This window comes from Suillus subalutaceus, assembly GCF_016647625.1.
Source record: "Suillus subalutaceus strain FC151 chromosome Unknown DFJ58scaffold_135, whole genome shotgun sequence".
Lineage (NCBI taxonomy): Eukaryota > Fungi > Basidiomycota > Agaricomycetes > Boletales > Suillaceae > Suillus > Suillus subalutaceus.
The window spans coordinates 45,018-59,002 of record NW_024540384.1 but is presented as its reverse complement, the minus strand read 5'-3'; the positions used below and the strand labels follow the sequence as shown (position 1 = coordinate 59,002).

The window sequence follows — 13,985 nt, the reverse complement described above, 5'->3', positions numbered from 1 at the left end:
TCGACTGCGTTCGACGTGATTCTCGCGAATCAAAGCATTTGGTGGTGCGTGTACCCCAGTGCTAGGCGCCGGCACCCGCGGGTATGTCCGTAATGAGATTGTACACTTTACGAAACTGGCCTGTAGGTGAGACGAAGAGACCTAGTCCAAGCTAATTGAGCCAGTGGGTCGTTTGGAGTTGCGAAATGCCGGTCGCTGCCTCCACGTGCCGTCCCGGAGTGGGATTGACACCATATGCGGAGTTCTCGTGTTACTAAGAGTCATATTGCAGCCAGTGGCGACAAGGGTGGTAATGCAATATGGGCGCAGTCACAGAATCAGGACAGACGTGTTGTAGCCACAACAAGGGTCTTGGCTGCTGGAGACAAAAAATTATTCGGTCGGAAGGATTTCTGATGTTACATTGACGAGGCGGGTGACCAGCAAGGAGCGAGGAAAGGTTGCCGAAGAGCGTCACGAGATAACGTAGGTCCTAAATATTCTGTATCAGCGAAAGTACTGAAACAGGTTTGAACTTCGTGCAACGGAAGGAGTCACTGGGCAAGAAGGGGTTGCGACGAACGACGCGGTTAGAGTGAAAGCAAACGGCATTATCCGAGATTGCCGCGGCAAAACTCTAGGGTTGTGTATGACATTCCCAACGACAACTCATCAATATTTCAATGTTGCCTCGTCCCATCCGTCGCGCGTCATCCTCGCCATTAATGTAATGTAATTAACCTCATCTAGAATGGCCTGTGGAATTATTCCTTGTTCGACCGGATCCAACTCGCCAAAATCAACACCATTTCCCTCGAGCACTTCAACTTTGTCAAAGCTCTCATCTTCTTCGGTCCTCTTCAACTCTTTGAGAGCCGCAAATTCAGTAGCAATGTCGTCAGGCGAGATACTCTCTGCTATCTGGAGGTTCTGGACCAGCAAGAAAACCATTTGCATCACGAGGCTCGGTCGAGAGCGGAGGTGCCCATGCGAAGGATCATGATGCTTCAAGATTCTGTGCAGTCTCGACAGCAATGTCGAAATTGAAGCTGTCATTGATCAGTGATGCAAGGGGGCGTCCTTTAGTGTGCATCATCTCAGGTTCTGCTACCCTCCCTCCCTTCGCGAAAAACTCCCGAGTTCTGCTAACAACGCTGGATAAAGTTAAGGCGGTACTGAAAATTAGATGTAAGGAACTAACAAAGTCCTTCCTCCACTAACGTGGGAATCGGGGATGACTAGTGCTGAATCGATGGTTGCTGCTAGTGGTTATTCCCTTGCGAAAATGTTTGACGAGTTAAGTTAAGTTACGTTACAGCACCACCTAACCACCGTGGCCAGCAGCTGCGGAACCGTAATTGGCGGCGATAGCAGCGTGTAGTCCCCCGAGCCTGTGAGATTCGACTTATACGGACATTTGTTGAGGGGCAATAGGATGTGAGCGGGTCATCTTCGATCAAGCACCTTTGATTTTCATCTAATAACTGGTCTCTAGTGCCGCAGCCAAGCCAAGTTCATCTATAACAAAACCCGCACAATACACAACAAGCCTTCACCTCAGTGTGAATCCTGGTATAGGTTCATCGGAGTTGCATTGAAGCATTTGCACTATCTGCGTGCTCTGGTATCCACTAAATAATGTCAGGAATATGCCCAGTAATGGGTGGATCAACTTGTTGCCCGTGATATTGGAAATATCAAGAAGGTTTTACGCAAGTATTCCGCAACTGATATCAGCAACATCTATTTAACGTCTTCGGAAAACGCTCGCCGTCGCAATTTTTACCGTAACTACTGACCTGGCTACTCTCTGGTTGACGGCAAAGTCATGCGAGCAGCGAGCATCACTCTATCGAGTTTTTATATGTGTATGGTCGGTGAGTTCGTCTTCCGCATCCCTGCAAATGTGAATTGGATGAATAAATTATCATCGTTGACCGACGTTCGCCAAACCGCAGCAGAGGAACTTGTGGAGTACGTCCGGCATAAAATTTGAGGCCTTCAAGAAAATTATGTCACGGTGCGTGAGCAAGCACATGCAAATTTGGCCGCACCTTATACAATTCGTGTATAAATGCCAGCGGACTTTACTCAGAAAATACCATCAAATTTTAGCCATGAAGTTCACTTCACTCACCACTGCATTCGTTACTGCCGCAGCGATGACTGGCGTAGTTATCGCATCCGACGTCCCAGTCGGGCCCCCCAAGCAAGGGGAGAAAGCAACCCCCCCGGACGCGACGCAACTCTGCGACAAACCTGGTGAGCACTTTTACAACCTACGTGCAGACCTTATACCACATGCTTATTATGGGCATCCGCAGATGCATTTGGGTGCTCAAAGGGTATTGAAGGCTACAACGAAGGCAACGATTTTGCGTATACCTGCGCAAGTGAAGGGCAATTCAAGTCCTTGGTGCGATGCGCATGCAAAGATTGCTGCCACTTGAATGACGATGGGAACATTCCCGTATGTCCCGAGATAGCGACCCCCCCCAGTGCCTAAGTGAGTCTGTCTCTTTCTCGTTGTCTTCCGAGTCCGAGTTGCTGATGCGCTTGCTTTCGCTAGTGGATGTGGCCCGTATTGCAATCGTGCTGAAGCTGCGAAGCCATGAAACAATTAGCATGGTACGTGCAGGAGAGCGGGAAGGAGTACTATAATTGGAGGTCATGATCACTATGTCATTGTCCAAAGAATGAAGATAGATATTTTATAAATGCAATGTCGAATGAAGGAGGCGATTGACGAGGGTCGCATTGCGGCTATCTCGATTCTTGAGAGATTTTTGGAACATTTCTAGTTTTTTAACCCCCTAGGAATCGGAGTGCAGTTGCAACATCGGAACCACAAGCAATGTGAACTTCTGCTGCGATAAACGTGATGCGAGTTTGAATAGATGTGATGGGAAAATGCATTGAGAAACGCTGTGTGAGCACGCACCAGACGAACTCGCAAGCTCCGTCCGCAGGACTTCAAAATGTCGCAAAATTGCAAAGACACTTTGCATTTAGTCGTGCCTCAGAACACTTACATCCAATGCGCTGGGCAGCATCACGCAGGACAGAAACAGTCAAATAATTCAGATTGCTTTCGTAGCACATAGGCGATGCAGAAAGCCACACTGGATCGCGTGCGGCAGCGGAGAGAACGGATATTTCTGTAAAAGGCCGAAGGTCCTATGAACGCAACGCAAAACATTGGAACACAAAATAGTGCGTGTAAGACGGCGGCTCAAAGTGAGAACAGGAAAAGGCAAGCGATTCCTCACCCACTCGTACCACAACATTGGGTTCGTGGAAAGTGGAAGATCAGACGCAGGAAGGTCAAAACGACCGCATGCGGGACAGGACTGCACATGAAGCGCAAGCGCTGATCACAACCATGCACAAAAAGTAGGGGCAGTCGCGAAAATGGTGGGATGGTATGTGGTATCTCGTGTCCAACATCATGGGGTGGACAATCATGCAAGCTAAGCACTCGCGCACGCGGACAAGGTGACTTCCGCGAGAAAACAGACATCATGAGACGGCGAATAAACGATAATACAAGTTACAAGCACGACGAAACACGTACTCGAAGCAGGAAAGAAACTGCCACGTGCACGGTAAGCGAGAGAAGAAAAACGAAGATCTGGGTCGAACACAAGCGTCTCCGTCACATGTTAGCAAATGCTAAAGGCGAAACCAAAACGCACAAATGTAATGCGAGAGTTCGCAGCTGAAGATGAAAAATCTGATGTTACTGCAGCAGCGAGCTGCAGAAGTGAATGGCTTGAGACGAGAAGGATTCTTGTGTGGGCAGAACGGTCAGACTGACATTTGAACACAAGTTGTCAAGGTGAGAGAGCACGAAAAATGGAGAATATCGCACATTGACAAGAAAAAATAGCGAGGACAGACTAATGTATCAGAAGATAATATCGGGGAGTGGCAGACACGTACGAGATGCGTTGGACCAGTTGTTAATGACGCATTACGCAACTCCACTGACGGCCTTTGCTTTTGACGGTGTAAAAATCGCGCTATCAGAATACGGTCGACACCTCAAAGGCGTGCTGGTACAGGTGTACTGCGCACTAAGCCACAACATGGGTGGCAGAATGAACACATACAAATCAAAAATCATGGCCATAAAAGTGCTAGCACCGCTCCACGAATCATGGAAGGAAAATCGTGGATGTACAGTGCGAACGAACGGCACAGGGGACCAGCATTGATGCAAGAATTGGACTGAGGGGGGAAGGATGGAGTAGAATTTGGGGTGAATATATACAGGACGACAAGTAGACGGGCAATGAGATAATGATCGAAATCGCGAGTCGGGGACTTGTGCGCATGCACCAGCATCGTGATGTATCTTAGCCACGACACGCCTAGTGACCACCGATTCTACGATTTTCTGGTTCCCTGGCCATCTGGCTCTTACTCCTCGTCCTTGGACGCATCTTTGAATACCATTCCCATGCCAGCCGAATAACTTCACCATCGGCGTCATAAGGTGTTGCGATTTCACTGTATCCTGGGCGTGCTGTTGGGTGGCGCACGTATATGGCACTGCAGGTGGGAAACGAGACCTCTGCATAGGCAGGAATGAAAATGAAAGGAGACGCATATGGAGGAAGGTTGAAAGGCGTCAACGAGGACTTCGGATTTGAGGACTCGATTTTAGGCTCTGGTTCACCCTCGGACTCTGCCTCGGAAGACCCAGGCTCCTGGAGGAAACGAATGGCTACAGGGTCAACAGAGATCATGTCGCCTGGGGCTAGACGTGTGTTGGCATTTGTATGCTGAAGACGTGCATTTAGTAGTCACGTATCGAAGCTAGCGCCACAGAAGAAAACTGGCGCCACGCACCTTTTTGCCATTAAGTAGGATGGATCCATGAATTACAAGTCTTCGTGCCTCATAGACACTATGCGCAAAACAGCACCGAAAGATGAACACGTCGATGCGCCGTTCCACCTCGGCAAGCATTAAACTGCCCACAGGAGCCAAGCCTTTCTTCTGCTCGTCATATGCCTTCTTCTTCGCTCTCTCCAGTTGTTCGGTACGCCCAGCAAACGCATCGAGATCACCATTACTAGAAAGCGCATGCTGGCGAGGCCGCACATCGGGAAGTGTGTCGGGGAGGTACCACCGCTTGAAGATTTTCTCGTTTATGAAGTCGCCGTGGTACGCACGTACGAGTGCTTTCGAGATCCAACGCTGTTGAAACAACGTCTTGGGTGAGCGAGTGAAGTCGATGGCCACGGCCTCGGCCCCACAGGACCGCCTCCAGAGGTTGTAGAGATTACGCGGAGACCAACTCTGTTGGAAATATTTTGTGTATCTAGGTTTTAGCTGAAGAGAAGAGTAATAGAGCTGACCATTCGAGGCATAGCCTTGCGGAATGCAAAAACGTTGGCATCCCTCATGGTCAATGTACTAGCGTGTCCTCCAGCTGCTCACTGCTCAGGATGAAGTGAAAAACGTGACTACCAAAAATAGTTATTTACGCGTTTCGTGCATCTGTCACGTGATTCCGTCAGAATCTGCACATTGCATATTTTAAGTCGTCCTTGCCACTTGGCATGGTGATTTTGGAAGATCTCCTCCATATTTTGATGGCATGTCGAGTGGGCGTTATGTTCGAGGTGTATGGCTGTTTTTTGGTATCAGCAGGAACAACCTATAGTATGACCTTGTTTGTGTCAGATGTTCGATCACTGCTTTCGCTTTGCTATTCATCTCAAATTTTGACCCTCTAGCCCTGTCCTTCGTTTCAGTTCATATTCAACCAACTTACAATTACAACAGTGACCGGACGTTTGGCGTTCCCGCTTAACCTCATAACTGTTCTTGAGAAATTTGTTTCTTCTTGGTTCTGTCCATCTACCCTTGTAGAGATTCAGGCGAACACGACGTGAAGCCTTTGGCACCTCGTCTTTATCTGAACCTCTACTAGTACAGGGCACAATTTGAGGGAACATATATTTTCCACTATCCTGACTCAGAATACTCGCCAGAAGATGACGACACACTAAAGGGAATACGTTTTGTTGTGTCCTTCCCCCTAGGTTTGTCTGACAGCTCAACGTTAAGCCATGGTGTGCTGATGTCCATCACGATGATGTTCTTCGTGCTATGGGCACAGGCGCCGTCGATCGATGACGTAGTTCTGTACTGTAGGTGGACGGATAGCGTCAACGCACAGGACTTTGCTTACTCGTCACAGCTCCAGCAAACGAGGCGATTGAATCCATCGGCATTATACGATTCAATGGAACTCTGGGCGCCCATTCTATATATAGTGGCCCCCCGTCTCCAGAAATCGACGCCGCTTGGAATAGGATATCTGTTGATGGTTGCACTATGCTTCACTTACATCATAGACAATTACTTACTATATTTCCCAGCGCGTCCAGTTCGTATGACGCTTGAGCAACTGCTCAGAACACGGGAGAAACCTTCTCCCTCCATGGCTAGGTATCCGGACGAATACGGTGGAGGCTACATGGCGAGTGTAGAAGTCATTCACCAGCTCCACTGCGTAGTAAGTTGTGATACAGGGAGGCTGGTCGATATTTACTGACTCCCTTGTAGGACATGCTTCGCAGAGTCACCTGGGGTGACCATAACAAATCCTCGAGTCATGACTTCCACAAATCCACTGGAAGTTTCCGCATTCATCTCGGTAAGTATACTGTTTCCTGCCCGGCCCACATCCTGCTCACTAGTCCTCAGACCATTGCATCGAAATGATCAGGCAGAACATTATGTGCCGCAGCGACGTGACGATGCTCACTTACGACTGGGTGGAGGGAGTCAAAGAACCTTTTCCTAACTTCAACATTCTTCACCGATGCAGAAACTTTGAGAAGGTCTTGGATTGGATTGATGAGCATCGTGTTTTCGTCTCTAAGTCCAAGGTGGTCCGCTTGGAGGATAACGTGGACTTGGCTTCCCCTCCTTGATTGCAGTCTCGAAATATTCTCTTCAAACGGCAGCTAGCTGCTCTCACGTATATCACGATATGACGAATGTAGTACTAGTAGACCACCTACGAATGTCCTTGAACATGTTGCAAAGTCGAATGGAAATACTATCTCTGCTGAATGAATCAATAATATTACTGGTGGAACCTACTTGAGCATTGGTCTGGAGATTGCCCATTCTCAGAAGCTCTTCTTCCTACCAGTACGGCCCCGATGCCTCCTGAGACCATGAAATTAATTAGTGTTGCCGTCGAAGTGAAGTGACTAGATTTGTGACCAAGTCTGTCTATGAGAGTCTATCGACGGCTCGCCTCATGGAACTCTTGGCCATGTTGTCAGAAATTTGGCCGGTCTGGAACGTCGACACGACAGACGGTGAGCAGCCGTGAGAAACAGTGATGCAGTAAACTTTCATACTCCGCTTAGAGGCTAGACCTTGACCCATGTCGTCATGTAGACATCATGACATCATTGTTGTCTCTCCGAGATCTGGAAACCCCAGGCGATGTTGTTGGCAGGTAATCGCGCTTTTAGGTGCGTGATTGGCAGGCAAAATCACGGTCGAAACGTGACCTGGCTGTTTCCCCAGGAATCGACCGGAAATGTCCTTTTTGGGAAGGGAATCCTGCCCTAGGACGAAACGCCCGCCACCGTCTCCCTCGTCGTTCACCAGGTCGACGACTTCACGGCTCACACGAATCACATCTTTCTCACTTCTCATGGACGCCCATCCAATCACTGCGTTGAGCCGTAGGTTACTCGCAAGTTGAATAGGTCACGGTAGAAGCCGTAATTACAACTACAATGACTAGTCATCGACATCCATTAGGACAGCTGCCTTCATCCTCTACTACGCACTATCAGATCTTCGAACCGTATATACTCAATGTCATCAACTACGCCGTCTCATTCAGATTGTTTGTAAACACTAATAGCTTTTAATAGACGGCCTCGTTCGCTTTCCCATTGGTGCGATACTCGTAAGTTAAAATAAGTCTCATTTAGCTCAGGTATGTATCTAGCGTCTAGACGGTGCATACACGTCGCGACATTTTTTTCATCTAAGTCTTATCGGATCCTCATCTTATCTTCCTACCACCACCATGAACGACGACCAGGTGAGTCCGCTTGTTTCTCGTTCTCATTTACTTTACTAAATGAATATCCTGCTCACAGCAAACTGTTGGCCACACGACGAGGTCGAATCGACGTCTCGTATGGTGCGACTGCGATGTTTGCAAATTCGCAGCTCCCACCAAAGGCGGCCAGAACATCCCCGCATATAACGTGAAAACCATCGTCGCAATCAAAACCTCAGCTTATCTGCAATAGCGCAACGAGGTCGAGGAGCTTCAAGTTCTTTGCAACGTGACCGTGGAGGCCTCCATGTTCCCTCTCGAGCGCGTGGGTCAGCCCCCCCTCGAGGTGCTCCTCCTCAACCTCGGGGTTCTGCTCCGCGATCTGCAAATTCTGGAGTGTCAGGTTCTCGGTCTTCAGTGCCTAGACTGACCCAGCCAACAATTCCGCATGAGGTTCCTGTTCCGTCTCGACCACCATCCCCATCTCAACCAGAACCCATGGTTCTTTCACGCGCACCATCTCCTTCGTATGTTTTTCTTTGTATTTGTGCTTGGCTCACCAATGTTTTCAAGATTTTCGTACATGGATGTGGACAACACTCATCCGGAACCGCAGGAACACGAGCATCCTCTATCAGCCACCCCGCCGCCACCAGACCCCTTGCCGCATGCACCATTATCTCCTCTGGCTGCCATGCCATCACCCAGCTCTCCTTATCTTCGTGTTATCTCTTCTCCTCGTCCCCGCCCTATCTCCGTCATGCGCACGAGTCCAGTTCCGTTTGGCGGCCCGATCCCAGTTGCCCATTCAATACCGGCACTAGTACCTCGCCAGATTCAACGGGCGGACTTGGATGCCGAAACCCAAAATGAAAATGCTCAACATACTGTAGCTCGAACGACTGTCGGCTTGTATGACGATCCGGATGCCGGAGACAACCTCCATAATGATCCACTTCTCCATACCGCGACGGAACTCAATGGAGACTCAGAATCAGACAACGACACTCATCGAGCGAGGGTGCTACGGACACCTGCAAACTCTCAGCACCGTCAATTCCAAGTGCCCACACCCTTAGAATACGAGGCTCCACCCAGTGCGGCTCAACTTTATCGTGATAGCCATACTGAATGGTTTGGACGTCTTGTCCTGCTCTTAGTTGCAGTCCTTCATGCCAAACACCGGGTATCATTTCGTGCATGTGCGCTGATCCTTTTCACGCTCAACACCATCCTCGTCGCACTCAATGTACTCCAACCAACTAACCCACTTCCCATAACGCTACACACAATCATCAATCGCTTCGATCTCCAGGACCGCTTCACCATCTATCCGATCTGTGGTAGCTGTCATCGGATCTTTCCTATAGATGCACCAATTGATACATTATGTTCCGATTGCGACAGCCGTCTTTTCAAACCTATTTCTGACAGACTTTTTCGAAGGTTAACAGGGCGCCAGTCTCAACGTCCACCACCCATTTGCGCAGCACCAATTCAACTCCCGTCGTCGCTCCTTGCCGATTTTCTAACGCGGGGTGACAATGAAGACAGCTGTAGTTCCTGGAAATCCCGTTCCACGGTGCCTGGCGAGCTCAAAGATATATCAGATGGTGACATATGGAAAACTATTAACGGCCCTGACACGAGACCCTTCTTTTTGGACCCTCAAGACAACGGCGAACTGCGTATAGGTGTTACAATGAGTCTTGACTGGTGCGCTTACTTAATTCTATCTCGATCAAAATATTCATACCCTTTCTCTTCCCAGGTTCGGTCGTAAGACAAGTGTCTATGGACCGAGTTATTCATCAGGTGTTCTGTCCTTGTGCGTTTCCAACTTACCGCGAGCGCTCAGGTGAGTTATTGTTTGGGTCGTTTGTGCATATCTGAACGATGGTTATTCCAGGTATCGAGCAGAAAATCTATTGGTCTGCTTTATGACTCCAGGGCCAAAGGAACCAACAGGATCACAGCTTCAGAATTACATGAGACTCGTTGTTGATGACCTCCTCCAGCTTTATGACGAGGGCATCATATATCATACTCCTGCATATCCACAAGGTAAGTTTCATTGATATGCTAGTTGTTTATGTATTGAATCAATCTGCAGGACGAAGAGTACGAGTTGTTCTGCTTGGCGTTGTCTGTGATCATCCTGCTATGTGCAAACTTAGTGGATTCGCTGACCACAGTCATAACAACGCGCCGTGCTCTAAATGCCACGTCTCGCAAGATGATTTATTTTCTGACGAATCCCTTCGTAACAGTACGTGCCTCAATTAATCATGGGACCTTTGTAATTGTCTTGTAGAGTTTGCAGCTCGCGATGGTGAAGCACATCGCCAACGATGTTACGAAGATAACAAGCTGTTGGACGACGACGCACATACGACGTTCTTCAAAGAACATGGTGCCCGATGGACTGAACTTGCCCGCCTCCCATATTTTGACCTTGTACGACAAACTATCATAGACCCGATGCACAATCTTCTTCTAGGTACATTTGAAATCCACATGAGGTGTTATACTGAGCTAATGTTTCTGCAGGGATTGTTAAGACGCAGTGGTACAATCGATGGATCCAAAACTCGGCACTTCGTGCTTCAACCGATGCCCGAGCTCGTGAACTCGACATGATACACAAGTTCCTCGCCTCCGTGAGTGGACCCTTTGGTGAGGCGTGTATCAACCATACTGAACATTCACATAGTTCGAAGCACCATTATGGGCTGGTAAACTGCCACTCCGTGTTGGAGAACCTGCGGGAGGCTCGCTGACAGCCGACGAGTACAAATTTGCAGCGCTAACTGCATGGCCCATCATTGTAGGATACCCAGCCATTTTGCTTTGTTGATCACTCATTTCTGTCCTTAGATCCCGATTGTTTGGCAAACCTTCATCAACGAGTCGGACAAAGACTTCGAATCTGCACGGAAGCGCCATCTCAAGGCCCAAGAAAAATTCAACAAGGACTTCATGGCGTGGAAATCGCGTCAAGAACTTCCACAGGGTAGTGCGAACACGGGAAAGAGAGGTAACCGAAGCAAGGAGGATGCTGAGCCTAAACCTCCGAAGCAACCTAATGTCCGCATGCAGCGTGACGAGCCAACTAACCTACTACGTCTATCAACTGCACTTAAGATATTTTGTGGAAGCTCTGTGCAGCTTGAGCTACTACCACCCGAGCTGAAGTCCTACTTCAAGAGTATCTTCTTGAATTCAAACGGGTAAGCTATTTCTCCTTTGATACTCTGGCTAACTATGTGCCCTTAGATGTATGGCGAAGGATCCATGAAGCCCAATTTTCACTGGGCCGTTCACCTCGCCCAGCAAATCAGAGACTATGGGCCTGTATACAACTTCTGGGCGTTCCTGTCCGAGCGACTCAACAAGGTTCTGAAAAGTTCTAACTCGAACAACTGGACAGGTGGGCAGGTCGAAATCTCGATGATGAGGGAGTTCATGCGTGCGGCACAAATTGATTCCATGGTCAGCGGTTTCACATGCTAAGGACCCCCCCACTTCACATCGATGCAGCTCATGCTATGATATCGCCTTGATGCCACTCAACCGCACCATAAGAGGAAGCAGCGACACATTCACTCGACGCGTAGTACTGTACGCAGTCTAGATGAAACTTGTACAAAATAATTGTCAGTCGGGAATGCGGTAACCGCGTGAATGAAACATTACCCTAAACCTAGAGACAAGCAGCGTCAGAATCTCACTTTCCAAATACCACACGCAGACGATGGGGTGCTTACCAGTGATTAAAGTTCAACTCAAACTTCTTCAGAAATTCCCAGCGTTTGTTCATCGCCTGGTGGTCGTCGCCGCTCTCCGCTGCTGCCAGTGCTTTATTGGCGGACTTGGTGAAGGAGGTGTACGGTGCGAATGTAGAGCACGTCACTATCATGCGGGAGTACGCCTAGAGGTGCGACGATCAGTGGGTGTTTGGGTCCGAGCTCGCACACTTACAGCAGTTTGGCACTCGTTAATATGCATTCTTTCAGGTACGTGTCCAGAAAGTCCACATGATCCCTCAGAAGCTGGTCTACGGTGGTTACCTTAACCAATTTCGCCTCCAGCCCCCGTAAGTTAGGTTCAAGAACCTCGAATGTCGTAAAAGCTAGTATTTGCTGAACGAAAGCGAGCATGCGAGCTCTCAGGAGTGCAACCCGCAGTCGTCACTACTCGAACTCAGGGTGGTTTAGCACAGGACGCCGCCAGGGACTTGTCTTCTGTTCTATCCACATCGATGCGAGCGACTGTTCTACATGCTTGAGATGTAAGAGAAAACGGAAGAGGAGCTGATAACGCAAAATCGGTTTGCGAGAGATGACGAGCGAAAGCGGGAATATCACGTTGTAGTCGAGTGTAAGAACATCGATTGCTTGTTTGGGATGAGCAAGGACGGCAGCTCAAAAGTTTCACGCACATACCTAACATATGCTTTTTGTAGTCCTTTCAAGGGGTAAGTCAGACGACGCCTGAGCCATGGGGGGAATTGACCTCGAGCATGCCCAGATAGCAGCGCAGAGTGCAAGATTGACAAGCCTAAAATCGAGGTGGCTGCGGCTCTCTACAAAAGAGGAGATAGCAGTGTAGTGAGTGCCGAGGGTCACTATCCGTTCTGTTAGGTCTCGAAGGGACGAATCTGTAAAAAGTATGATCGAGAACGATCTCCCCTGAGCTGTCAAGACAAACCTAGGGGAAAGGACACAACAAGATGTATTCCCTTCAGTGGGTCGTCATCTTCTGGCGAGCGTTCAGGATAATGGGAAATATATGTTCCTCGATATCCTGTAGAGGTTCAGGTGAGAACGAGGTGAAGCACAAGGCAGAGGCACGAAAATTAGTAAAAACAATTATGAGGTTAAGCAGGAACACCAAAGCTCCGGTCATTGTTGTAATTGTAAGCTGAATATGAACTGAAATGAAGGAAAGGTGATGAATAGGTGGTGATCGAACATCTGACACAAAGAAGGTCGCAGGATGTTCCAGCTGATACCACAAAACGGCCATACACCTCGAACATGACGACAACTCGCGAAAACATACCATCAGAACATAGAGGAGATCCTCTACAATCAAAGCATCTTGTATATCTACGAGAAGATTATCCAATACATCTTTCTTCGCCTTCGCCTTTGTCTTAGGTATCGAAGTAGATGCACCGACGCCCGAGCTCAACGGCGCGCGCACGATCGAAGTCTCAGCCATAAATAACGGCTCCTAGCCTGCATGTCATCAATACTTTAGTACGCAACTCATCGAGGTCCACGCACTTTTGCCGTGATGAGCGCAAGCGAACATCTGCATCTTCGTAGATGTCGTCGCTCCGTTGTCTGTTCTGCGAACAGAAGTGATAGTGTCTGTGATCTGAATGGTCGATCGCCTGCATGTCATAATAAGTATACATGACAGGCAACCGTGAAGTGAGAGGGTTCATACTAATTTTAGAACAACTATGCAAGTTGCAGATTCGGACGCAATAGATGCACAAAGCACGTGATAGCTGGTTGATAACTTACATAACACATAGTCGTGCGCAGGCGCGAGAAAGCTGTGAAGAATCGTCCTATCGGAAGTCGGAGGTCTCGCGAACGCTGGGATCTGGAAACCCCAGGCGATGTTGTTGGCAGGTAATCGCGCTTTTAGGTGCGTGATTGGCAGGCAAAATCACGGTCGAAACGTGACCTGGCTGTTTCCCCAGGAGTCGACCGGAAATGTCCTTTTTGGAAAGGGAATCCCGCCCTAGGACGAAACGCCCGCCACCGTCTCCCTCGTCGTTCACCAGGTCGACGACTTCACGGCTCACACGAATCACATCTTTCTCACTTCTCATGGACGCCCATCCAATGGCCGTCGACGCCAGTACTACTACTGGCTCTGATGCTGTCATCGACCCGGACTTGCTTGCGCTGTCCAATCACAGCGCACCATCACC

General features: G+C 48.8%; 7 protein-coding genes across 7 annotated transcripts; 3 read left to right on the top strand and 4 right to left on the bottom strand.

Moving 5' to 3' along the window:
• Positions 1-651: 651 nt before the first annotated feature.
• DFJ58DRAFT_845374 (uncharacterized protein) lies at positions 652-1,429 on the bottom strand (the record flags this gene model as incomplete). The annotated part of the gene is made up of 3 exons (XM_041393147.1): positions 652-1,028; positions 1,309-1,370; positions 1,395-1,429. The coding sequence occupies 3 exons, from the start codon at positions 1,427-1,429 to the stop codon at positions 652-654; spliced, it is 474 nt and encodes a 157-aa protein (XP_041239042.1).
• A 630-nt stretch (positions 1,430-2,059) lies between these two features.
• DFJ58DRAFT_810637 (uncharacterized protein) lies at positions 2,060-2,670 on the top strand. Its single transcript, XM_041391428.1, has 3 exons — positions 2,060-2,241; positions 2,304-2,477; positions 2,518-2,670. The coding sequence occupies exons 1-3, from the start codon at positions 2,097-2,099 to the stop codon at positions 2,592-2,594; spliced, it is 396 nt and encodes a 131-aa protein (XP_041239041.1). The 5' UTR covers positions 2,060-2,096; the 3' UTR covers positions 2,595-2,670.
• A 1,604-nt stretch (positions 2,671-4,274) lies between these two features.
• On the bottom strand, positions 4,275-5,441 carry DFJ58DRAFT_92499 (uncharacterized protein). Its single transcript, XM_041395618.1, has 3 exons — positions 5,346-5,441; positions 4,834-5,286; positions 4,275-4,766 (listed from the first exon to the last, which is right to left on the bottom strand). Exons 1-3 carry the CDS (start codon positions 5,391-5,393, stop codon positions 4,353-4,355), a joined length of 915 nt encoding a protein of 304 aa, XP_041239040.1. The 5' UTR covers positions 5,394-5,441; the 3' UTR covers positions 4,275-4,352.
• A 632-nt stretch (positions 5,442-6,073) lies between these two features.
• Positions 6,074-7,088, top strand: DFJ58DRAFT_810632 (uncharacterized protein; the record flags this gene model as incomplete). Its single annotated transcript, XM_041391427.1, is given in 7 exon segments — positions 6,074-6,143; positions 6,194-6,322; positions 6,375-6,511; positions 6,562-6,652; positions 6,703-6,959; positions 6,972-7,024; positions 7,037-7,088. The coding sequence occupies 5 exon segments, from the start codon at positions 6,074-6,076 to the stop codon at positions 6,930-6,932; spliced, it is 657 nt and encodes a 218-aa protein (XP_041239039.1). The 3' UTR covers positions 6,933-6,959; positions 6,972-7,024; positions 7,037-7,088.
• Positions 7,089-9,972: 2,884 nt separating this feature from the next.
• Positions 9,973-11,545, top strand: DFJ58DRAFT_718375 (uncharacterized protein; the record flags this gene model as incomplete). The annotated part of the gene is made up of 6 exons (XM_041384466.1): positions 9,973-10,096; positions 10,440-10,532; positions 10,583-10,692; positions 10,746-10,859; positions 10,910-11,194; positions 11,309-11,545. 6 exons carry the CDS (start codon positions 9,973-9,975, stop codon positions 11,543-11,545), a joined length of 963 nt encoding a protein of 320 aa, XP_041239038.1.
• Positions 11,546-11,550: 5 nt separating this feature from the next.
• Positions 11,551-12,394, bottom strand: DFJ58DRAFT_810628 (uncharacterized protein). Its single transcript, XM_041391426.1, has 4 exons — positions 12,258-12,394; positions 12,027-12,197; positions 11,800-11,944; positions 11,551-11,651 (listed from the first exon to the last, which is right to left on the bottom strand). The coding sequence occupies exons 1-4, from the start codon at positions 12,289-12,291 to the stop codon at positions 11,579-11,581; spliced, it is 423 nt and encodes a 140-aa protein (XP_041239037.1). The 5' UTR covers positions 12,292-12,394; the 3' UTR covers positions 11,551-11,578.
• A 210-nt stretch (positions 12,395-12,604) lies between these two features.
• Positions 12,605-13,456, bottom strand: DFJ58DRAFT_92467 (uncharacterized protein). Its single transcript, XM_041395617.1, has 3 exons — positions 13,324-13,456; positions 12,743-13,275; positions 12,605-12,692 (listed from the first exon to the last, which is right to left on the bottom strand). Exon 2 carries the CDS (start codon positions 13,256-13,258, stop codon positions 12,776-12,778), a length of 483 nt encoding a protein of 160 aa, XP_041239036.1. The 5' UTR covers positions 13,259-13,275; positions 13,324-13,456; the 3' UTR covers positions 12,605-12,692; positions 12,743-12,775.
• Positions 13,457-13,985: the final 529 nt, after the last annotated feature.

Excerpts from the sequence above, each read along its gene's own strand:
- DFJ58DRAFT_810637 (XM_041391428.1), top strand. The coding sequence starts at position 2,097 with ATGAAGTTCACTTCACTCACCACTGCATTCGTTACTGCCGCAGCGATG. Across the intron at positions 2,242-2,303 it reads GCAACTCTGCGACAAACCTG|ATGCATTTGGGTGCTCAAAG; the intron begins GTGAGCACTTTT and ends GGGCATCCGCAG. Across the intron at positions 2,478-2,517 it reads CGAGATAGCGACCCCCCCCA|TCCGAGTTGCTGATGCGCTT; the intron begins GTGCCTAAGTGA and ends TTGTCTTCCGAG.
- DFJ58DRAFT_92467 (XM_041395617.1), bottom strand. The coding sequence starts at position 13,258 with ATGGCTGAGACTTCGATCGTGCGCGCGCCGTTGAGCTCGGGCGTCGGT.
- DFJ58DRAFT_810628 (XM_041391426.1), bottom strand. The coding sequence starts at position 12,291 with ATGTGGATAGAACAGAAGACAAGTCCCTGGCGGC. Across the intron at positions 12,198-12,257 it reads GAAGACAAGTCCCTGGCGGC|CTCGCATGCTCGCTTTCGTT; the intron begins GTCCTGTGCTAA and ends CACTCCTGAGAG. Across the intron at positions 11,945-12,026 it reads GAAAGAATGCATATTAACGA|TGACGTGCTCTACATTCGCA; the intron begins GTGCCAAACTGC and ends CCCGCATGATAG.
- DFJ58DRAFT_92499 (XM_041395618.1), bottom strand. The coding sequence starts at position 5,393 with ATGAGGGATGCCAACGTTTTTGCATTCCGCAAGGCTATGCCTCGAATG. Across the intron at positions 5,287-5,345 it reads GCAAGGCTATGCCTCGAATG|AGTTGGTCTCCGCGTAATCT; the intron begins GTCAGCTCTATT and ends TATTTCCAACAG. Across the intron at positions 4,767-4,833 it reads TCCTACTTAATGGCAAAAAG|CATACAAATGCCAACACACG; the intron begins GTGCGTGGCGCC and ends GCACGTCTTCAG.